At 40.2% G+C, this 26,058-nt stretch overlaps 1 protein-coding gene across 2 annotated transcripts in view; it reads left to right on the top strand.

Annotated features, from left to right (window-relative positions):
- The window catches only part of LOC120563339 (homeodomain-interacting protein kinase 3-like), a 53,441-nt gene that overhangs the window by 11,736 nt on the left and 15,647 nt on the right, over positions 1-26,058 (top strand). For both annotated transcript variants that reach the window (XM_039807454.1, XM_039807453.1), the window contains exon 5: positions 12,465-12,588. In XM_039807454.1, coding sequence (XP_039663388.1) covers positions 12,465-12,588 — 124 coding nt within the window. The remainder of the gene's footprint in view (positions 1-12,464; positions 12,589-26,058) is intronic.

Raw genomic sequence — 26,058 nt, 5'->3', positions numbered from 1 at the left:
ACATGTTATACACATAGCCCTGGTCCTTCTCTCTAATAAGTATCTATACATTGAGATGAGTTTTGCTGACTGGCTCACACTGTCAGTTTCACTCCACAGTTTAAAAAAGGCTAGAAGAAGGGACAAAGGTGGGTTTGACACAACTGGGGACTCTTAACTGGTTTGGGGAAGTAAAACAGTGAAAAACGCATGCAGTAGTGTTTGTGGATTAATGTTGTCTGTCCCAGTTTGTTTTGATAGTCATTAGGGAAACCATGTATCATCACGGTAGACCCCATACCTGCTGGGACTCGTATATAGTCACAGTAAGTGGTGTATTTGTTTCTAAATTCACTGTTCCTTACCTGCAGGTTCTTTTTTTCCCCCTATGGTATGTGTCATGTAGTTTTGTCCATTTAGTTTTTCTTTTTTAAATACCACTGCCTTTCCTGCTTTGTGTGTGGACGCCTGAGCACGTATCCAGTCCGCTTACTGTGGTATAAACCAGTGGGTATAAAAAAATGAAACTAATGTTGTCAAGGGCAACAGTTTCACATGAGGAGACACTGTTTTCCAACCCCTTTTTCTCTCTGTTCTTTCCTTTTTAACAATCATTTAATTTGGTAAACAAATATTTTTGTTTCAAGCGAATTTTATGTTTGCGTGATAGTGTAAACATTTTGTATTAGGTCTGTTTTTTTTCCCCCTTTAATATAAATTGCCATAAATTGCCATAGATAAACTGGGTGGAGAGTGATATTTCTTCAGGCTGCGCAGCCCGGCCAAGTGCCAGGGAAAGCATCAAGAACAATTAACCTTACAACAACCGCACCATATGAGTTAAAAAGGGAAAGAAAATTTGTGAACAGCTGGAGAGATTAATTCGACTGGGTGCATTATGAAGGAGTAATGTTCTGCGGCATCTGCCAGGGGCAACCCAACTTGGCTGACAAGTAAGTGACGTTAGCTAGCTAGCGTCAGCAGCTACAGTGCCTTGCGAAAGTATTCGGCCCCCTTGAACTTTTCGACCTTTTGCCACATTTCAGGCCTCAAACATAAAGATATAAAACTGTAATTTTTTGTGAAGAATCAACAACAACTGGGACACAATCATGAAGTGGAACGAAATTTATTGGATATTTCAAACCTTTTAAACAAATAAAAAACTGAAATATTGGGCGTGCAAAATTATTCAGCCCCCTTAAGTTAATACTTTGTAGCGCCACCTTTTGCTGCGATTACAGCTGTAAGTCGGCAGGGTATGTCTCTATCAGTTTTGCACATCGAGAGACTGACATTTTTGCCCATTCCTCCTTGCAAAACAGCTAGAGCTCAGTGAGGTTGGATGGAGAGCGTTTGTGAACAGCAGTTTTCAGTTCTTTCCACAGATTCTCGATTGGATTCAGGTCTGGACTTTGACTTGGCCATTCTAACACCTGGATATGTTTATTTGTGAACCATTCCATTGTAGATTTTGCTTTATGTTTTGGATCATTGTCTTGTTGGAAGACAAATCTCCGTCCCAGTCTCAGGTCTTTTGCAGACTCCATCAGGTTTTCTTCCAGAATGGTCCTGTATTTGGCTCCATCCATCTTCCCATCAATTTTAACCATCTTCCCTGTCCCTGCTGAAGAAAAGCAGACCCAAACCATGATGCTGCCACCACCATGTTTGACAGTGGGGATGGTGTGTTCAGGGTGATGAGCTGTGTTGCTTTTTACGCCAAACATAACGTTTTGCATTGTTGCCAAAAGGTTCGATTTTGGTTTCATCTGACCACAGCACCTTCTTCCACATGTTTGGTGTGTCTCCCAGGTGGCTTTTGGCAAACTTTAAACAACACTTTTTATGGATATCTTTAAGAAATGGCTTTCTTCTTGCCACTCTTCCATAAAGGCCAGATTTGTGTAGTATACGACTGATTGTTGTCCTATGGACAGAGTCTCCCACCTCAGCTGTAGATCTCTGCAGTTCATCCAGAGTGATCATGGGCCTCTTGGCTGCATCTCTGATCAGTCTTCTCATTGTATGAGCTGAAAGTTTAGAGGGACGACGGGTCTTCGTAGATTTGTAGTGGTCTGATACTCCTTCCATTTCAATATTATCGCTTGCACAGTGCTCCTTGGGATGTTTAAAGCTTGGGAAATCTTTTTGTATCCAAATCCGGCTTTAAACTTCTCCACAACAGTATCTCGGACCTGCCTGGTGTGTTCCTTGTTCTTCATGATGCTCTCTGCGCTTTACACGGACCTCTGAGACTATCACAGAGCAGGTGCATTTATACGGAGACTTGATTACACACAGCTGGATTCTATTTATCATCATTAGTCATTTAGGTCAACATTGGATCATTCAGAGATCCTCACTGAACTTCTGGAGAGAGTTTGCTGCACTGAAAGTAAAGGGGCTGAATAATTTCCACCCCCTTTTTACTAGTTTTATTTGTTAAAAAAGTTTGAAATAGCCAATGAATTTCATTCCACTTCATAATTGGGACCCACTTGTTGTTGCTTCTTCACAAAAAATTACAGTTTTATATCTTTATGTTTGAGGCCTGAAATGTGGCAAAAGGTCGAAAAGTTCAAGGGGGCCGAATACTTTCGCAAGGCACTGTATGTACCTAGCAAGCATTAGCAGCATTTGTATCGGTTAAATGTACGTAGTTAAATATCAGCTAATATTCAGCTGTAAAGTAGCTACACCTTTTAAAGGATCCCTTGGTAAATCAGCCTCTGCTGGGTAGAAAGTGTTTCAACTGAATTTTATTAATGTTGATAATGTTTGGATGCTTTCAATGGTTTGTTCGAATTCTGTAAATGTAAATGTACTTGTCCAAAGGACAAGTGCCTCAAAAAGTTAATGTCAAGCCCTGCATAGAAGGATTATATGGGCCGATGGTTTCAGTCATCGAAATCCCAAAATAAAGTATCAATTTATTAGTCTTTAAGAGCAGTTGTATCAATGGAGACTTTTAATTGTGTTGCTGTCCTTTTAACATGAAAGGACTTTGTACGAGCATTTAAAAAATTTAATAGAAAGTAATCGCATGCCACTTGTGTTTAGTATTCTATTGGTTTATTTCAGGCGATCTTTGCTTCCAATCTGTATTGCTCTGTTTTGTTCCACATGCGTGTTCACTCATGTGTAACTTGATCTGCTGTCCCACGCCATTAGTAATGCAGTGGGATGTGTTTCATGTGTGATCATCATGGATTAGTTTTTTTCCGCAGATTAATTGTGGGTTATATGGCTGATCGATTTATAGCCAAAATTATAATCACGTTTATTTAGAGCAATATTGAGATCACGGTTATTCACCACCATAATTTGATTTTAGGGACAAAATATTTTTTTAATTTTGTGATTTAGATATTAATTTTTTTTTCTTCTTCAATACTGTATAATAATATTGTAAAATAACATAATCCCTAATCAGGTTAGTGTGACAGTCTTTACTGTGACTTGTCAGCCCACTAACTTGTTGCTACAACTACCAATATTAGCTACTCTGTTGCAACAATGTTAAACAAAAATAAAACATGCATGCAAGCTGAAATTCACCCTGTTGTTCTGTCACGATTTAGCCACTATCTAAATGTCCGCTAATGTATACAGTGAGTGTAAACTTTAATTAACTGTATTTCCATCTCAGGCAGAACAGAGAAATGTGTGGCTGTCCAGGTTGTTAACCGAACAGTCTATTGTTTCCATTACCATTAAGTGTGCATGACAGTCTGTTGTTATACTGTAGCAGCCTGGTGTCGTTATCAGGCGATTTAACAGTGAACAACGGTGAGTGATGCCACTGCTGGCGTGGCACTGACGCTGAGTTCTTCCTGAGTCATGCTGTTAGTTTAAGAAGCGCTTGATTTGATATCCAGTTGAGTTAGTTATGTCAATAGATAGTTAATCATGTTCATTTAATTGTGGGAAGCTAAAATCATGATCGCAGTTAATATTCGATTAATTGTGCGCCCCAACTCGTTTCACATGTCCTGTAACGTCTCTACATGTTTAACACACTTGAGCCTCATTTCCACAAAATGGTTTGCCTCCACTCAACCCACTTTTGGTACCAGGTGCTTTTCTCTATTTTGTTTAGCACTGCGGATCGTACCTCTTCAGTGTAGGCGGGATTCTCAGCTGATCACCATTACAGGAATTTGCATCTTCTGCAATGCTCATGATTATTTTGCATTGCCAGTGTGTAGTTTGTCCACCTATGCTATTCTATTATTTTTTCTTTTGCGCTTTGTAAATTGTGAATCTAGTGTGTGAATTCATATTATCATTTTCTTTATATTATTTTCCTTTTGATAAAGTGTTTAAATGTATTTAAATTGTATTTTATTTTTCCTTTTTTAAGGCCAGTCGGTGTCCACGCAAAGTTCTTTTGTGGTCTGACCTCCTTGTCTTCACACGTTATCGTAGCACTTAAAACTAGGAACACCACAATCAGTTTCTCAGTCCCCACTTTGCAGGACTGTTCTGTAAATGTTTGAGGCAGTCTCCTTCAATGATCTTTTTGGTTACATAACTGGACTTCCTCTTGAACGAGCAATAGGAAATGGCAAAGTGTAATTTTCTCTTTCAGGCCAAGGAGGGCAGTGTAAAGAAGGACTTGTTATTTATGTTCGTGGTAATGGGGATCAACCAATCAGCACCTTTGTTTTGGGGTCACACAGAAGACACCTGTATGCGCTGGCTGATAAGTTTCGTTTTTAAGTTAGTAGTGAGAGTGGCTGGGAGAAGCACATCGTAGATATTTCTGAAGTGTATAGTTGTCTGTGTCACCATCTGTGCATGCGTGCATTCAGAGACATGTGAGTACACTGGTATAAATGTTAACGTGTATTTCGGTGCCTTAGGTTTATATGAATGTTGTCTGTTCTGGGATACTCAGTTGAAATGCAGTGCATGCTAATGCTTGGTATTATTAGTGTTACACTACTATTGTGCTCATGTGTGTACTCACATGACACTGTATAATGTTTACAATGGTTGCGTATTAGACAACTATGTTTGGGTTGCTGTTACTGAGATCCCAGCAGTAAGAATGCTGTTTAATTTAATAAGGAGCTGATGTGTGTTATTTGGTGTATTATTTAGTTATTTTGATATACAGTGCCTTGCGAAAGTATTCGGCCCCCTTGAACGTTTCGACCTTTTGCCACATTTCAGGCCTCAAACATAAAGATATAAAACTGTAATTTTTTGTGAAGAATCAACAACAAGTGGGTCCCAATTATGAAGTGGAACGAAATTCATTGGCTATTTCAAACTTTTTTAACAAATAAAAAACTGAAAAAGTGGGCGTGCAAAATTATTCAGCCCCTTTACTTTCAGTGCAGCAAACTCTCTCCAGAAGTTCAGTGAGGATCTCTGAATGATCCAATGTTGACCTAAATGACTAATGATGATAAATAGAATCCAGCTGTGTGTAATCAAGTCTCCGTATAAATGCACCTGCTCTGTGATAGTCTCAAAGGTCCGTGTAAAGCGCAGAGAGCATCATGAAGAACAAGGAACACACCAGGCAGGTCCGAGATACTGTTGTGGAGAATTTTAAAGCCGGATTTGGATACAAAAAGATTTCCCAAGCTTTAAACATCCCAAGGAGCACTGTGCAAGCGATAATATTGAAATGGAAGGAGTATCAGACCACTACAAATCTACGAAGACCCGGCCGTCCCTCTAAACTTTCAGCTCATACAATGAGAAGACTGATCAGAGATGCAGCCAAGAGGCCCATGATCACTCTGGATGAACTGCAGAGATCTACAGCTGAGGTGGGAGACTCTGTCCATAGGACAACAATCAGTCGTATACTGCACACAAATCTGGCCTTTATGGAAGAGTGGCAAGAAGAAAGCCATTTCTTAAAGATATCCATAAAAAGTGTCGTTTAAAGTTTGCCAAAAGCCACCTGGGAGACACACCAAACATGTGGAAGAAGGTGCTGTGGTCAGATGAAACCAAAATCGAACTTTTGGGCAACAATGCAAAACGCGTTTTGGCGTAAAAGCAACACAGCTCATCACCCTGAACACACCATCCCCACTGTCAAACATGGTGGTGGCAGCATCATGGTTTGGGCCTGCTTTTCTTCAGCAAGGACAGGGAAGATGGTTAAAATTGATGGGAAGATGGATTGAGCCAAATACAGGACCATTCTGGAAGAAAACCTGATGGAGTCTGCAAAAGACCTGAGACTGGGACGGAGATTTGTCTTCCAACAAGACAATGATCCAAAACATAAAGCAAAATCTACAATGGAATGGTTTACAAATAAACATATCCAGGTGTTAGAATGGCCAAGTCAAAGTCCAGACCTGAATCCAATCGAGAATCTGTGGAAAGAACTGAAAACTGCTGTTCACAAACGTTCTCCATCCAACCTCACTGAGCTCGAGCTGTTTTGCAAGGAGGAATGGGCAAAAATGTCAGTCTCGGTGTGCAAAACTGATAGAGACATACCCCGCGAATTTACAGCTGTAATCGCAGCAAAAGGTGGCGCTACAAAGTATTAACTTAAGGGGGCTGAATAATTTTGCACGCCCAATATTTCAGTTTTTTATTTGTTTAAAAGGTTTGAAATATCCAATAAATTTCGTTCCACTTCATGATTGTGTCCCACTTGTTGTTGATTCTTCACAAAAAATTACAGTTTTATATCTTTATGTTTGAGGCCTGAAATGTGGCAAAAGGTCGAAAAGTTCAAGGGGGCCGAATACTTTCGCAAGGCACTGTAAGTAGTTATAGCTACTTAAAGTGAAAGTTATACTAATTACCATTTATTAGCCTTATTAATTGCATCCTGTCAGCACTGTAGTTTTACTTGAATGCTGATATTCCCCTTTTTTATTTGTTTGTGTGTATTGTAGAACCACACTCACAAAGACACAGACAATCATATTGGCTGCCAATAAATCTATTGAAGAGCATCAGAGCATTCGACTGCATTCTTACCGATGCAACACAGTGGTCACCTATTCCCAACCAGCTACAGTTACAGTCCTAGTTATCAAGTCTCCATTACAGGCAGAAAGCATGGGATGTGCTGTAAATGTGATGGACATGACCTGTGTGCATGTATATATGTATTTACACACATCAGTGTTTCCTTTAGGAATATTTTTAGTAGTGGGGGCAGATCTGTCCAAACAACAACCCACTTCTGAATAGTTCTAATTGTTGTTAAATTGCAATGTATAACAACAAGTAGAACGGCAGGATAACTTAAAAGGCAACCGCGACAAATTTTTTTTTGTACAGCCCTATTTCTGATACCGTGGTGACAGAAATTTTACCATGGTGGGCCGCCACTACAAAATCAACATAGACGAAACACTGCACATGCATACATGCACACACAGGGCGTGTGCCCTACTGAACTCAAGCGAGCTGTCATCCGCTCTCTCTCCCCTTAGGGTGAGCAACTGTAACAGTGACAGGACGTGATCACTCGCAAATTTATGGCAACCAAATAAACAATAGGGCAAGTACACTTGTTACTCAATCTTAGGCAAAGTGACAAACCGCGATGAAAGCCACGACATGAAATCCGCACTCACGCGGGTCCCGTGACATATGACCGCTACAGTTTATTGGAAAATATCATTGTGAACACTGAATTTTATGAATTTACAGTTTACAGATTACAGGTTTATCAGACCCCAGATGAGACAAGAAGCTAACGTTAGCAATCGCTGCGGTGACGGTCCCTCTGCCTTTGACTCCCTGCTGCAGGAGACGCTGTATTCCTCCGACACGCTGTATTAACGTTACTGTTTTAAAACGGTTTTCCAGGTTAGTGGGGGTGCATACAGCTCAAAACCAACATGAAAAACTTAGCTAGTAATGTTCACTCAGCATTTTGTTGTTAAACTGCGTGTAAAATGAGCGGTGATGTTAAATCACCCTACGGTACCGTCTATTTGCTGGATGGTTTCAAGGTAACGGTCGGTAGCTAACGTTAGCAGATAAGCCCGTACTTTTTGACGTTGCCACTGCTGAAAAGAATCTAGTGGAAACACTAAACTGGTCCACCTTAAGGGCAGCCCAAATTAAAGTGGACCTATTATATAGCATTTTCAGGTTCATACTAGTATTTTATGTTTACATGCTTTAATGTTCAAAAAACACTTTATTTTTCTCATACTGCCCATCGCTGCTGCACTTGTATTCAGCCTTTGTATGAGCACTCTGTTGGAGCACCTGTCTCTTTAAGGCATCCTTCCAAAAAATCCCAGTCTGCTCTGATTGTGTTTTCTGGAATCTCCGAGAGTGTCTGATTCTCCGCTGTGTTGTTTAACTCCGGAGCCTGAGACTGACTGAAACGGAGTATATAGCAGGACCTTCTACCGTGAAAAATCACCAATAAAGGCTTATAAACCAAATACTACACAACCAGACATGTTCCAACAGTAATGTGACCTGAAATTGGGGAGAAATGACCAAAATTGGCAGCCAAGATTACAGATATCTGGCATTAGTATACAGCTACATTCGACAATGTTAACACTGCATTAGCTTTAAAAAAACAGTCCTGAAATACGTTAACTTTAGTTTTTGCCACGTTTAACGTGAAAATCCAACATCATGACATTATAGATATGACAGGAAATACGGAAAAGCATAATATTTCCACTTTAATTCAGCCTTAAGGTGGACTAAGATGGTCCTCAGCATGATGATCAACTTGTCACTAAAATAAGAATAGCTGGTCCACCTTAAAGGTCAACCCACCTTACGTGATACCCCTTTCACACCAATTGCTCAACCAGGGTTATACCCAGGTCGACTTTGTGTTGGAATGGGTTAAAGTGATGGTTCGGAGTAATTTCACCCTAGGGTCCTTTGCACCATGACCTCGAGCCAAACAACCCCTCAGAAGCTTTTTTCACCTGGGTCGAACATTGGGAGAGTTAGCGTTATGAGCTGAATAGTTTAGCGCAGGGGCTAATGGATCCACGTTTGTATCTCGTAAGTTACCCCACTAATAATGCCCGAAATGATACCAAACTTCTACTCTAGTACAAATAGGTTATGCACTCATAAAACGATGGATTGGAAAGTTTGTAAGTACACCAGAAGTTTATGTAAATAACACTTGCCTGTTGGCTTCTGCTCTCTGCTGTTGCTGCTGCTACTGGCAGTAAGACAAGTGCTTAGGGACGTCTACAAATTACAACACCGAAAAGAGAAACAACAAACATTTATTAATTTAATGATTAAATAAGGTAATGTCTCCAAACTTACCTCAATTATAACTTGTCTCCTGCTAGTTATACTACAGCACTTACTTAAAAAAAAAAAAAGTTTAATTAATAAATATTTTTGTTGTATCTCTCCCAATGTTCGACCCAGGTGAAAAAAGCGTCTGGGGGGTTGTTTGGCTCGAGGTCATGGTGCAAAGGACCCTAGGATGAAATTACTCCGAACCATCACTTTAACCCTCCTCAATCTACTCGGCTTCCCGACCCTGGTCGCGAGGTAATTTGGATCAGGGTAGGACAAGGGTCGTATGTGAATTCTGCACGAACTGGGTCACTACAAGCCGGGGGCATAACGAATTATGTGATTGGTTGGAAATTACAGCGTGGCAGTCGTCACAGGTCGCCACCTATGGTCGCTGCACACTTTGAAAATACAACAAAATAAATTTTGTCTCGCTGTGCTTTACGCTGGGTTGTCACCATAGACTGTATGAAACTAGGAATTTTGCAGGCAGTTAAAAAAAAAAAAAAAAAAAAGTACTTTTTTTTTTTTTTTTTTTGTGTTTGGTATTTTTTTTTTGTGTGGGGAAAAAGAGTATTAGGAAAAAATTTTGAAAATTTTACAAGAAAAACTTCCTTTAAAAATCCAGCATTAGAATGTAAACCAGGTGCCACCAACACGGTGCCCCCAAGGACCCCATGAGACCCCCCATCTGTTTCCCACCTTGTTAAGTCATTGTTGATAATTATTGTTAGAAATCATTAACATGATCAGTGTCTTCACATAAGTATCATTAATCATTAATAATCATATATAACTAAAGGCAAACTGAGCACATTTGTTATTTCAGAAGAGTTTGTCAAACTGGTAGCCCTTCGTATGACTCAATACCCATGAAGTAGCTCTCAGTTTCAAAAAGGTTGGTGACTCCTGAAGTAAACTTATGAAAATTTAAGTTTAATTCTCTAGGCACCGCCGACACCCCTCTGCATACAGAGTTTAGTGTGGCTGCTGGGTAGCGCAAATGTCTCCTTTTTTTTTTTTCTGTCTTTTTTAAAAATGACTCGTGAAGCCAACAGCAAAGCCAAACTTTACTTTTAATGAAATAAAACAAAGAGAAATGTTCTCCCCTCGTCTTGAAATACCGTAATTCCTCAAATAAAAACCAGTAGTCAATTAAAAGCCAGGCCTCTGATAGTGGCCGGGGGCGTGGTCAACACGGACAAATAAAGGCCGGGGAAAAATTTGTGTGGAAAGTGCCTTTCATATAATAAGTAAAAATAAAATTCAACTTCATAATGTGCATTTCTACCGATTTAATTTAACAGATTCAACAATATATTCATGCTTTTTTCCACACTTTGTTTTTCTGGATTATGGTACTCATGTAAAGTATTATTGTCCTACTGGTATTTTAGTCAATGAGGTTGTATGTGTTACTCAGCCAATTGTAGTTTGTAGTAACGTGTAGCTCATTGAATGTAACACGGGTCTCATTTAGTGCTAGCAGAGAATGACGGGCTCTGGTGCTAGTGACAGACTTTTCAACAACAAAATAGGGCTGGGAAAAAAATCGATTTGATTTAAAAATCGAGTTGGTAGGTCAAATCAATTCATATTTTTAAAAAGTCGATTTTTTAGATTGTTTTTATCCAAATACAGTATAAATAATTTGGATGTTTAACAATCTTTGTTGCACACTGCACAGTGACTTTTCACTTAGAGAAAGGGTTTGCCTAAGCAATTTTGTTTATGTTGATGCACTTTAATTAAATACAATAAATATATATTTTTAAAATATATTTACAGTTCGCAGTTATTTTGTTTTAAATGGAAGGGGGGGAAATCGAATCGTAAATCGAGTTTTTTATTAAAAAATCGCAGATTTTTTTTAGGGAAACAAATCGCCCAGCTCTACAACAAAACGAAAAGAATTTTAAAGTAAAGGAAAACTCAGGTGAAAAAGCTGTGAGACATTTCGACATTGACCCCAGCAGAATCCGATACTGGAAGAAACAGAAGGATGAGCTGACAAGATTAGCCGAGAAGAGCAGAGCACGGCTAGCTGGAGGTGGGAGGAAAAAAGTTAGCCTGAAGCTAGAAACAAATAGCTACCGTCTGTAACGTTAATCAGATACTGGTGTGCTGCAAACCAGCAATGTGTTTTACTAAACTACTGTCTGCTCTTATTGTAATCTACCAGCAATACCGTAGTACCTGTATTTGAAATAAATACCTGGTACAGTTACAGGGTTCAAACTGACACAATAGTGGTGTTTCATTAATTCTGACCAAAATTGCTTTGTTGCCCTTCTGGCTGTTGTTGTTTATGGTGATATTTTTGCCAATGTTTCTTAACAAATCTATGATCTCTGTCCACTGGAACGCTATGTCTTTTCATTTAAAACAGTTTAACTTATCAACAATTATACTTATCAAACAGATGGAATTGGCCTGCCTCTAACAAAAGCCTAGTTCAAATAAAAGCCTGGTACCTTCTGCAGTTCAGGTAAATAAAGGCCCCGGTTTTTATTTGAGGAATAACGGTAGTCAAAAATCGATACAAGAGTAACCTCCTTGTCCAGCTGCTGCAATAAATATGCAGAGGGTCACAGCTATAGACCACTGCTTAAGATTAACGTCTCGTCACACACACACACACACACACACACACACACACACACACACACACACACACACACACACAGGCAGTCTGAATGCGGCCTTACAACTGGAACACACCGGGCGCGCAAGTGTTGCGTAGTGTAAATACATGCCTGATCGTGCGCCTAACCATTCATACCGTCACAAAGCGATCTCTCAATCTGTCTCTCACCGGACAGATTGGATAACATGGCCGCCAAAATAAAAATAGCTGCTATACCCGCCCAGTGTGTTCCAGCTGTTATACTCACCGTCCCACGCTGTCTCTCTTTTTCTCTCTCACTGGCTTACATTATAACCACAGATGAACTGAGTTATTCCTCAAAGAAGTTTGCTACTTGTGTAGCCTAACACATTTTAGTTTAAAAATCATTCCCAGATACTTAGACCTGACGGGCGCCCAGCGGAGTTACAAAAACTGGTAGCAGGATTGTTTGTTCGGGAGCTTATTGATACTATGTTACTGACCAGTCTGGAGACAGTACCAGTTTAGTACCGGTTCTTGATACCCATCCCTACTTGCCATGGTTATAAATCCATGGACATGTTGTCCTCCGGGCTCTGACAGAGTAACTTATTCTGCCTCTCTTTTCTCTCTGTAGGGCTCCAGAGATCATTTTGGGCCTACCATTTTGCGAGGCCATAGACATGTGGTCACTGGGATGTGTGATAGCCGAGCTCTTTCTGGGCTGGCCCCTCTACCCTGGAGCGCTGGAGTACGACCAGGTAACATTTTTCACACACTCGCAAGAACTACCGTATTTTCCGGACTATAAGTCGCACTTTCTTTCCTACTTTGGCTGGTCCTGGGACTTATAGTCAGGTGCGTCTTATATATCAAAATATGTATAATTTAACATGTTTTTAAATGTGAATTCATACTGAAAACATTACCGTCTACAGCCGCAAGAGGCTTGTGACAACTAGAATGCTGCTCCTAAAGACAACTGAGAAAGAAAAGAGATAAACTGCAGGTAGTAAAATATGCAGCCGAAAACGGTAATCGAGCAGCAGAAAGAAAGTTTGAAATGAGGGAGAAACTTTTGAGGGACTGGCGAAAAGGTGACTCTCATTGCAATGAAGAAAACAAAGAAAGCTAATCGGCTAATTGCGGGCTGAAAGCAAGATGGCCAGAGCTGGAGGAACGAGTCGGGAGGGGCTTGTCAACGGTGCAGTTACGTCTCCACGCCTTCTAATACATCCATGCTCCACGCTCTGGTACCGTAGTTGTTCTGTGTGCTATTGTATAGTTCAATAACTGTTAATGTGCTACGTTAACATACCGGACACCTACCGTATTCAGCCTGTTGTTCTGTGTGCTATTGTGTAGTTGACAGATGAGAAAAAAAAGAAAAAAATCTAAATAAATGCGACTTACATATGTTTTTTTCCTCTTCATGACGCATTTTTTGACTGATGCGATTTATACTCCAGAGCGATTTATAGTCCGGAAAATACAGTACTAACTACTGTATTGCGCACACACACATACTTAAAGGGTGTAAGGAAAAATAAAGACATCCCTCTCTCCCACCGAGGATGAGGGAGTCAAGTGGACAAAATAAACAGAATGAAATATAATTATAGAATATATATTAAATGTGTATCATTCTTTCCCAGTAGTCAAAATGTAAACATAAATCTATTTTTTTTTTCTATTTTGTTGCTCCTTGATCTCTCTTTCATTGTATGAGTAAAGTCTAACAAATCCATCATGAAATCCACCTAATACATATCTGAGCTAAGAAAATCTGAAAATTGTTCTTGGCAATATGTGATGATCTTCCCACAGGGTTATGTGGTATCAACTACACCACTGGGACTTTGAATGGAGTCCCCCAGTGAGGGAGAGGGAGCATGGGAAAAGGCCCAAACCACATTCACAGACCAGTACAGGATTACCCTGTGTTTGCAACTCTGTGAAGACTAGAATTAAGCCCATCATGTTTACAGTGTATGAGTTTAGAAAATTGGAAAAAGAAAAACTTGAACTTCCTGGTATTGTCATGTCTTGGTATTTATTATGTTGGGAGAAAATTATATGTGGCCTTTTATGAACATCTACAAAGTTCTCCCAAGCTCTAACTTGTTTCAGCTTCTTTGCTAAACCAAATGTTTGAAAGAAGATGTACTTGCATAGTGCCCTAGCCTGACATCGCCTGACCAAATCCAATTGCGAGTTAAAACTTTTCAGTTCATTTTCGGTTTCAGGGTTTATTAACGGCCAAAATCCCTTTGGACACAATTGGATAGACCTACAACCAATCAGAGAATGAAAAATGAGCAGACGGTCAAATGTAAACAGACTACAGCATGCAGAGATGAGCTGTGATGGTGTACTGTGACATCAATGTCAGTGAACAAATGTTGCTGTTTCAGACCATCAGAATAGGCTTGGGCTGGTGTAGAAATTTTTAAACCGGTTTGAAATCAAGCCAAACACCGGACCAGTGTCGCCGGCTTGAAATCCGAATTGTTTCCATCTAGGCAGCGCAGTTTTAGTTTTCTTGGAGACTAACTGCGATATATATTATCTTGTCACCCACAAAAACACATGAACTTTCTAGTAACGTTAAACAAACGGCGTGCACCGTTCAGCCATTCCCACACGGCTAAGAATTTACATAGTTGAATCAGAATTGTCATGTCTTGCCTATCGTCGACTGATCGTCGAATTATGTGGCGGGGACTAATATACGTATATATCAATGACATTGACATTAATACACAACAGTGCTTAATTCAGCAGTTGCATACATGTTCATGTGTCTGGGATATATTTATATGCATGTCTTGGTAATGTATCACTTAAAATGTGTTTTTGTATGCATTTAATTTAGAGATGCACCGATTACAATTTTCTAGGCCGATTCCGATTTTTCGTCGAGTTTGACCTGCCGATACCGATTTTAGCTGATTCAGATTTCATTTTTTCTAGCCACTTTACAGCACACACAAATATTTATTTTCTATCTTTTCTTTAATAGAACATTTTACATTTTGCATAGAACAAATAACATTTTTTGAACAGATAATTAGGGCTGGGCGATATGGAGAAAATCAAATATCACGATATTTTTTACCAAATACCTCAATATCGATACCGCAACGATATTGTAGTGTTGACTATTGGTGCTTTCACAAAATATTTACACAATGAGATTTTTGATAAATAATCATCAGTAATGTGGATGATTAAGTGGGTAAAGGCAAATAATAGCACAGTTACAACAGTCTGGTAAGTTCATAAAATGACAACTTTACTGTAATGCAGCCTTTAAAACCAGGAAAAGACAATACGTCATATCACGATATTACGATATCCAAAATCTAAGACGATATCTAGTCTCATATCACGATATCGATAAAATATCAATATATTGCCCAGCTCTACAGATAATCAATCTCTATATAATAGAACTATATAAATTACTCCTGGTGTGGGAAATTCACACACATCTAAAGTGCAGTGTTATGGAAGAACCATTTCCTTTTCACATCCAATATCCAACTAAAAATATTTGATATATTTAGCAAACTAAACTTCTGTATGAAAACAGGGAAACAGGTAATGGCAATAAAATAATATATAAATAACAAATAAAAATAAATTAAATATAGCCTTGCAGTATAAAGATATTTCTCAAAACACACACACAGGCCTATTGCAATCTTGTACAACAATTCAAGGGTTGTTTGAACAGTAACGTTCCTTTTTTAGCAAGTTTGCTTTATTTGTCATTGTGCATAAATATGAACAATACTGTTGCTGTTAAATAGACAATCCAGCAAATAGACAGTACCCTAGGGTGCGGTTACCTGAAACAGATACTTTAACGTCACCGCTCATTTTACACACATTTTAGCAACAAAACTAAACGCTGAGGAGAGATTACTACGTTTTTAATGTTGGATTTGAGCGGTATGCATCACCACTAACCTGGAAAGCATTTTAAACAGTAACGTTAATACAGCGTGTCGGGGGAATACAACGCTTCCAGTCCTGCAGCGGGGCGTCGGAGGCATCCTTGTTTCATAATGTCTCTGCAAAGATTCGACTGACATTAGCAGTTGAATCAGGCTCCTTCGATCAAAGCATCGACTATTCGGGGTCACCACTATGTATTGCTTATTACCAGTGTCGGCAAGCTATTGGAAAGTTGAGTGAGCTAAGCTTACGTTACCAGTTATTCAACAGTAAATGAACCTTCACTATACTGAAGCTAATAATAAATTAAATGTCCCATGGCATGAAAATTTCACTTTATGAGTTTTTTTAACATTAATATGCGTTCCCCTAGCCTGCCTATGGTCCCCCAGTGGGTAGAAAAGGCAATAGGTGTAAACCGAGCCCTGGGTATCTTGTGTCACTGCCCGATGTGAGTCAAGCGCAGATGTGAGTCGCACATGCTCAGATTTAAACGGTTTACGGCATAACGTCTCATACCTGGTGTTAGCCGAGTCTGACCGGCTCTGGTCGAGTGTAGATGTGAGTTGCGCATGCTCAGATTTAAACGGTTTACGGCATAACGTGTCTTACTGAAATTTGTGAAATCCATAAAAAATGCTTATGACGGTGTCATGTAAACCTGTTTGAGTCATGACTCACTCGGATCTTTAACCTGACTTTTTAAATTAACTCATGAGTCGCGAGTCTCTAGTATCATTAACTCGGATCAGTTGAATCCTACTACAATTCAATCTAAAGTGATAACAGTGCCACACACAAACCTCTTGCAACATTAGCTACTACTAGTTCTAGCCATCTTAGCTGCCAAAAGCTTTATAACTTACAATTTATTAGGCAACAACAACTCCACAAGTCAACTCAAGCGACTGAGTGAGTAGAGACACTCCGAGACAGGTTATAGGAATTTCCTGACCCGCAGACAGAAACCGCCGGAAACATTGCAAGTTCGCAGACCACTCGAGAACTTACGAGCCCTCAACAACCTGTGAGCTCCCGCCCGTGTCAGTCAGTCAGTCAGTCAGTCAGTCATGAGTGGATCTGTAGCAGATGAGCGAGTGAACTTCACTCGAGTCAGGGTAAATTAAATCCAAAGCAAAAGCCATTCTTTCACTTCTGAAATAACATACATACATGTTCTGCACGTAGCCTAGCTAGGCCTACTGTAGGTTTGGTGTATAACTGTAGTATATTAAAATGCAATTAGGTCGAGCAGACAGTCCGAAACATTGCAAGCTCGCCTATAGATCAATACTGACTCAAGTGACTCACACAACCCGGATCAGTTTAGTGAGTGACTCAGAATAACCCGATTCCTTAAAAGGAATCGAGTTTGCCAGGTCTAGTGTCATGAATAATATCTATAACCTCAATTAAAGTGAAACCGTTTGGACTTGTCATTAAGATCTTTAAAAGTTATAAGACCAGTTTGACGACAGTGAATGCAGTACTGAGGTGATTTAATGAATTTGGAACTGCTTTAGGCTAATGTTTCTTGTGCTCGATGGGGTTTTAAGCCCCCAACGTCTCCTTCCAGGCAACGCTGCGACCGTTGACTTCAGGGCACCTAACCATAACCATTGCCTAATTCTAGTGCTTCCAGACAGCTGTTAAATTAGCTGACTCAGCCCAGGGCTGCTAAGAGCCAAACCCGGAAAGAAAACCCTCTCTGTAGTATATTCTCAGTCGTAAAACTGGTCTCTGCTGTGTTTGATCCCATCCATCTATCCGTGGTCACCGACACAAAAAGCTCCATTAACGGCTAATGCCGAGCAAATTTAATAGTGAAGACGTGCCCCGCCCTACTCTGCCTTTGATTGGCCAACCCTGGTATTCTTATCCTAACCAGTCTCACTCCTAATGCCTAAACCTAACCAATCAAACCAACGAAGGCAACGAGTAGGGAGGGACTTGTCGCGTCACAGATATTGATTAGCGTTTACAATAGCCAATAGGCAGCTTCGGCCCGATTCAAACCGATTCAATTCATTCCGCCATGCTAGCACTTAAACTGAGTCGGTGTCACCAGACCGGGACTAAAAACAGCCTCCGAGACTTACGAAGGAGGCCAGTTTACTACAGGGACTGCACTAACGTTACCAAGATGGTTTTCTTTTCGGGTTTAGCTCTTAGCAGGGCCCAGTCAGCTAGCTAATTGGACAGCTGTAACGTTACAGCTAACCAAGCTAACCGCAGCTAACTACAGTTAGAAATTACAAAATTCATGAAATCACCTCGGTACTGCATTCACTGTCGTCAAACTGGTCTTATAACGTTTGAGGCATCTTAATGACAAGTCCAAATGGTTCCACTTTACTTGAGGTCAAGGATATTATTCATGACGCCGTCACATTAGCATTTGATGATGAAATCAAACTTCATGACAGATCCAAATTGTTTTTTTGGTTAACTGTCACTTGTGCCTCCAGCAGCATTTAGCAGTTTGGACAATCATTAGTCGGAGATAGTGGCTGATAGAGCTTCGCTGAGCACTGACAGCTCTGTTGTACCACTGGGCTATGCCAGGACACACACTCACACGTGCATATTGAGGTCCCGAAAGTATGCTGTGCTATGCCAAGGCTCACTGCAGTTCCACTCTACACAGCAAAATGTATTTATAAGCATAAGCCTGATGGTAGACATGCGCGCGCGCGCACACACACACACACACACACACACACACACACACACACACACACACACACACACACACACACACACACACAGTGGTGAGTGTTCATTGCACCATCAGCAGGTTCTGGTCAGTGTGTTTGTTTTGGGCCGTAGACACGTGCACGTGCATTCATGCACCCACATACAGGCTGTAAAATGTATCACTCTGGGATTTCCATTGCCATGGTATTTCTGGAGTATCATGGAATTTTGAGAGGCATAATCAAGACAGCACATATCTGATAAACTCCTGTAAAATGAACCATGTAAAGTATAAATCTATAACTTGCAAATCAAACGGTGCTGGAAGCCACAAATTTTTTAAAGGGGTGATAGAATGATTATATAGGGTATTTCACACTGTTCCTTAAGGTCTCATAATGGGGTATGTAACATTGGTTGGGCTGAAAATGGCCTGGTTGATATTTTATTGGCCCTTATGCATCCCTGTGTTTTGGCCCTATTTGTAACAAGAGCTTTTCTTTCAAATATGGTATGCTCATGAATATTTAGATGAGCTGCGCGCTGATTGGTTGAGCGAATTGCCATACGCACACATTAGAGACGCGCGCTGATTGGTTGAGCGAATTGCCATACGCACACATTAGAGACGCGCGCTGATTGGTTGAGCGAATCCCCAATACACACACATTAGAGACGCGACAGAATCTCATATTCCAGACACTGCAATGTTTCCTTACCAAATTCACTTCTGAGACTTTTTTATGCGAGAAATCAAATATATAAAGCTAAATATGGGCCGTTTTACAAAAATGTATGACTAATTGCAAATTTGGTAAGACGTGTCGGACTTTAGGAGCTACACACAGTCTGACGAGAAAGCGGCAGCCTGCTGGGCTCCATACCCAGCGCAAAGTCACCCTTTGTGGATACTGCACTACCGGGGCTCCGCGGCCGGCTGCCGGCATAACTAATATATTTACGGTTTGAATTTCGTCACGCCACTTATATAACATCATTCCCAAATGTCTTATAAAGCTAACCGTTGTGTCTGATTTGATTTTAAGGCATTTTTATGAACGCGAGGCGTCTTTGTAGGACGAGCAGCTGTTAGCTATATGTCCCATTCAATACAATGGGGAAATATCGCAACTAGCTAGCTAGCTACACTTTCGGCATAACTATAGTATATTTACAGTTTGAATTTCGTCACGGCATGAATATTACATGTTACCCAATGTCTTACAAAGCTTAGCTAACACTTGTCCGATTTTGGATTTCAATTGAATGCATTTTTGTGAATGTCAGAGGTCTCGTTAGGAGGAGGCTAGCTAGTTCTTATTGATGGACTCCATCTCACCGCGGGCTCTATCAATGAGACTTGCGGACAAGAGGTGTTTATTCCTCCGATTGTTTGTTTAAATACCTCAACACACATATCCATTATAAGATTAACTGGAACCTGCGGCCTGCGGTAAGAAATTGCGGGCGTAACAAGCTCGCTGACCGCACTCTCAGTCACTCACCGGCTGGCCGGTAGCAGGAAGAGGGGAGGGAGAACAGTGAGCTGCAGGCCCTGGAGCTCTGTCAGGGCAGCAGCGTGTAGTAGTCCAGTCACCCAGAAAAGGATATGTTTGCGCGGGTATTGAGCACCGGGCCGCCGGCCGAGCTCAGTCGAGCTCACAGCAGGCCGTTGTCTGTGACGGAGGACAGGCAGGGCGGTGATGTAGCAACCCAGGCAGCACCGGCCGCTGAACTCCGACACACAGTCTGTCAAAATTTGCAATTGGCCATCCATTTTTGTAAAACGGCCCATATTTGAGCTTTACATAGTTGATATCTCGCATAAAAAAGTTTCAGAAGTGAATTTTGCAATGGAATAGCAGAGATCTGCCTGACCTAGATTCAGAAGACTACCTGATCTCAGGTCAGTTGTGTAGCCTATGTAAATGTTGGGGCGTGACCGTTCTCTTAATACCCCCATGGGCGTTACAAAGGTACAGGTCTTGGGAGGTTGACGTAAACTTCCAGCTTTGTTGAGATTCGCCCGTTTTCAGCGGCAGTTTCAAAATATGAGATTTTCATAGTAAAGGGGTGTCAATGGGATTTTGAGCTTCTATGTATGTCCTATTTACCCACCGAACTGTCGTTATTTAACTATTGACAGGGTAAAATAGGTTTTGCATTCTATCACCCTTTTAAGGATTTTAAATCTTTCTTGATCTGAAAAACAAACAAAATGGCAAAACAAAAGAAACAGATTAACAACAATTTTTTTATGGGCAGTGGGGCAATCTAACTTAGTCACGCACAGGTCATGTAGTTACATCAGAGCCATGTTTGAAAAAACAGTTAAAACATGGAATGAATTTGCATGATTCAGTTGTATCATATTTTTAAATATTTAAATATATTTTTAATATAGTTAAATATAACTAACTTTTTTTTTTTTTTGCAATAGAATATAATGTCTGTGTCAGGTTATGAGTAGGGATGTCATTAGATCCAATACTTTGGTACCAAGTCGATGCCAAAATTCTGAAACCTTGATGGTACTCGTTTTTTTAGGGGTGCAATTCTTCCGGAACCTGACAGGGGCAGCATATACGCTACAAGTGCTCTAGTCTGCCGCTAAAGGCTTTACCGTAACGTTCGTCTACGGCAACTGCTTTCACAAGTTCACCTGAAACTCACAAACTGCAAGTAAGTCTGTTTCCCTCTGCCGTTGTTTTTCACATAGAGCCTAACATTAGCTATGATAGTTGAAATTATCTTATGTTAGTGGTTGTCACAGCTGAACTCTGCATAATCTCAGTTCTATGTGAAAAAACGGCAGAGAAAAACCGACTTAAAATTTTTGCTGTTTGGGAGTTCCAGGTGAACTCATGGAAGACATGACAGCGTATGCTAGCTGTGATGTGATGCCAGGCTTTGGAGAAACTAGGCTGTGGCTTCAGAAGACAGATGTTCTCTCCAGATTACATGTAAATCACACTCCTTTCCCCCTCCCCCTCAAAGTTCAAACTGATAAATAAAAGTTTGGAAAAAACAGACACTTTTTATCCTTATCCTGAAATACACGTTACCGTGGTATTGAATTGGGTATTGAGAATCATGGAATTTCACTGGTATTGGTATGGACTACTTAATTCATGCTATCGTGACATCCCTAATTGTGAGTGTGAGGGAAGGGGTAACTGCCCCAAAAGAAAAAGCCCGGAGTCGACCCAGAGTTGATCATTATTTTTTTTAGTTACGTCATTGTACAGAGCAATGCAGGATAACGACATGGCAGGCTGTAAACTTTACAAACCTTTTCTCTCAAAATGACTGTGATGGAGTTAGATAAGGGTGAGGAAAACACACAACGTGTGTGTTTGCTGCTCTGATGCTTTCAGCTAAAGTACTGGGACTGTCAATGAAGTTGGCTAAACTACTTTCAAACCAGATGCTGGTACAACCTCCTCTATTGCTGTTCAGTGTTACTGAGTGTTTGGCTGACAGCGCTGTCAGCAGTCCGGCAGGAGAGATGCTCCATGCTGCACTAGGATTTTATATTTAAACTATGACCAGGATGCACACTCTTTATTTGTCTGACTGTGTAGCCTGGGTAAACCCTGACGAACTTCGGCAAATTTGAGATTTACTCTGCAAGTCAGTCTGGCGAAGAGCCCATTCAAACCCATTTACAATGTCCCCAAAATCGAGGCACCAATCACAACCGCTGAGGCGGGCTTTAGACCAATCACAACCGTTGAGGCGGGCTTTACGCGACGATGATAGTGCAGCGACGGCGAGCAGCTTTTTGTTTACATTCAACATATCCATTGCGCCCAGAGGCATTTGAGCGGCGTCTGTTGGTGACGCCCCTTTGGAAATGAACTGTCAATGAACCTTTCCCAGACCCACTCTCAATTACAACTGAGAGTGGGTCTGGTGTCAGCCAGGCTACTGACTGTGTGGACATCTGATGTGTTTTTTCTTTTTTATATCATATATGATGAACAAAGGCATTAAAATGTTTTGCATGTAAAACATGACACTAATGTAGGCTGATATTGGAGTTTAGTGTGGGGCGGCTTCTCTGCAGGCAGGGCTGTAGTCAAGTCCACCTTTGTCGAGTCCAAGACAAGTCCAAGACGAGGACCAAATGAGAGACGGTCAAGACCGAGACAGAAAAAAAAGAATCCTCTTCAAGACCACTTACTTAACTGTTCATAATTTATGTGATGGGAGAGACAGTATTTCTATTTTAAGATCATCATTTTGCTTTATTACTTGTAATGATCAAAAAGCAATGCAGAGCAACACACTATAGGATCAAATTAGGCCATATTATTTACTTTAAGTATAACAATTTCACTTAAGTCACATAAAGCTGAATTGCAACTTCACATTTTAGATGTTATTCTGGTGTAACAAGAACATTCTGGACTGCTGATGGAAAATTTAACCAATAACAAGCAACACAGGTGTCAGTAAAAACGGCTCTTGAACGTTTTACTTGTCCTGAAGAATCCATAGAACAAAGTGCTCGCTGACATTGTGTCTGATGCCTAAGTGAAAATGATTGATGCCTGATGATTGAGGTATATGGCGTATACCAGGCGACCGGTCAGTGTAACACTTATCAGTTCAATTTTCTAAGCACAAACCAACATTTGGAAAAGCAGAAAAATTTGTTAAAATATCAAATTTGTCATTTTCTTCCCACCTTGACAAATTAAGGATTTTATTGGATCTTTAACCTGTTTCCAATTTTCAGTTTTTTATTCAGAGGATCAGTAATTGCGAAAATTACAAAATTGCGTCTGAGCTCCAATTATTCAGTACTGCAATGGTATTCTCTTCCTCTACTTTGCGGAATATGCAGGTCATTAATTGCATATGGACCAAAAAAAAAAAACTTTGGGGTCAGAGGTGATTGCAACTGATGGTTTCGAGTGGGGGGGGGCGTAGCTAGGCGGAACAAGGGAGAGAATACCATTGCAGTATTGAATAATTGGAGCCCAGATGCAATTTTGTAATTTTCTAAATTTCTGATCCTCTGAATAAAAACTGAAAATTGGAAAAACAGTTTAAAGATCCAATTTTTTTATTTGTCAAGGTGGGGAAAAAAATGAAAAATTGGACATTGGAAACCATTTTTCTGTTTTTCCAAATGTCCGTTTGTGCTTTAGAAAATTTAACTGATAAGCGTTACACTGACCGCGACCAATGTCAATGCCTAGGCGGAACAAGGGAGAGAATACCATTGCAGTATTGAATAATTGGAGCCCAGATGCAATTTTGTAATTTTCTAAATTTCTGATCCTCTGAATAAAAACTCTAAATTGGAAAAACAGTTTAAAGATCCAATTTTTTTATTTGTCAAGGTGGGAAAAAAATGAAAAATTGGACATTGGAAACCATTTTTCTGTTTTTCCAAATGTCCGTTTGTGCTTTAGAAAATTTAACTGATAAGCGTTACACTGACCGCGACCAATGTCAATGCCTAGGCGGAACAAGGGAGAGAATACCATTGCAGTATTGAATAATTGGAGACCAGATGCAATTTTGTAATTTTCTAAATTTCTGATCCTCTGAATAAAAACTCTAAATTGGAAAAACAGTTTAAAGATCCAACTTTTTTATTTGTCAAGGTGGGAAAAAAATGAAAAATTGGACATTGGAAACCATTTTTCTGTTTTTCCAAATGTCCGTTTGTGCTTTAGAAAATTTAACTGATAAGCGTTACACTGACCGCGACCAATGTCAATGCCTGTTCTAGATAGATTTGTAATTAAACTAATACCTGTTTTTCTAAAGCACGCTAAATCAATGATTTTGTTTTGAAAGAGAAAGGTACATATAGTGCTGGACCAACTAGAATATTTGGCGAGTCCGAGACAAGTCTGAGTCTGAATACCAACAAGTCCAAGACAACAGAAAAACGTCTTGAGTCAGGGCACGAGTCCGAGACACTCAAGTACTACAGCCCTGTCTGCAGGTGAGCTGAGCTGACACTAAATGGGCATATTTCTCATATTTTAGGTATGGTGTATTGAAGAAAAATACATTTGTAAAGTAAAGCTGCAAGCAGCAATGTACGGGCCTTGCACCTCTCCACACGGCATAAGCTGAATCTTCAGTGTATGATTTATTATTATTTTTTTGCCCCAATTTGCTGAGTATAACATAGGTATACATGATGGAGATGTTGTCTTTGCCTCATGTTGTTTTGCAAATATAGTCTTATTTGAGTTTGAACTATCATTTCCATTTGTCTTTTAAATATCAGCCAGTTCATGGTATTCACATCTGGCCTTGATGATTTTTCCTTTCTCTTCACGATAAACATTTACAGTAGTGCTGTCAAACGATTAAAATATTTAATCACGATTAATTGCATTAATGACATAGTTAACTCACGATTAATTGCAATTAATCGCACATTTTTATCTATTTTAAATGTCACTTGACTTCTTTTCGTCCCATTATATTTTCTCATTTTAATGCTCTTATCAACATGGGAAAAGTGGATTGGCTTGCTTTGTGCAAATTATTTTTTTATTGAAATGGAAATGGAATGGAAATTGATTTATTTGAAACCGAGACAATGCACAAATAAACATTAAACTTGTTAAACAAGAGAATATGTCTTGGGCCAGGTTATAGCAACAATTGCTAATTTCCACCTGTAGTCCTTGGGCAGGTAAACAACAAGGTAAAACCAGGTAAAACAACATTGGCATATATATATACGTAGTGTTCAATTTCACACCAACATTCACACTTGGAGCTAATAATCTGTCACACAATGTAACACTGTTACCTCCTTTTTCCATTGCAGATAGTACTGCCTCATGCCTTAGGCGAGCGTGGCTGGTCGTCATAGCGACTGCAGTGGGTGTAGTTTGGTAGCGTTTGGTAGAGTTTCCCCCGACTCATTTCCTGGTTGTCCTTCTCCATAAACTCAAGGAGAGGGGTAACTTTTCCTGCTCCAGGTTTCCCACCGTGGTTAGAAAGAACAGGGGAAACTCTGGTTCTCTCACTATGACTCTAGAGTCACTACTCACTCCGAAGCTAATCGGCGTGACGAGCCTACCAGCTACGTGGCTCACAAGCCCAAAGAAGTATGTGCGGCCGCGGCGTGTGTCTGTTTTGTTTCCGGTCTGCGAAATACCAGCCCTTCAATCACTACTATTGGCCAGGCGTCCAAGGTAACGTAACCCCATTTGTTCAGGTCCTATCCCCTGACCAATCCTAACCTTAACCACTCGAGGTGAAATGTCTAACCGCAACCAATCGAGCTGCTTCGTAGGGCGGGTCTTGGCGTGGCCATAGCTAGATCCGAAAGAATGTTAATCTCGGGACATTAAAAAACAAAAAAACTTTTTTTCCTTTGGAAAAAACACATTAGAAGTTATTAAATGCAACTAACTTCAGTTCATTGAGTAATAGCGTGTAAGACGGAGCCTGCTGGACCTGGGTGAGAGATGTGACCCATGGCCAGAATGTCATAGTTCATAAAAATGCAGTGCAGTGACAATACAGACATTTCATAGCCTACACAAGACGTGTGTAACGCCTCTGACCCGCCAAAGTGCATT

Source organism: Perca fluviatilis, chromosome 8 (genome assembly GCF_010015445.1).
Source record: "Perca fluviatilis chromosome 8, GENO_Pfluv_1.0, whole genome shotgun sequence".
In the NCBI taxonomy this organism is placed as follows: domain Eukaryota; kingdom Metazoa; phylum Chordata; class Actinopteri; order Perciformes; family Percidae; genus Perca; species Perca fluviatilis.
The sequence above is the reverse complement of the archived record's forward strand: the minus strand, read 5'-3'. Positions and strand labels throughout refer to the sequence as shown.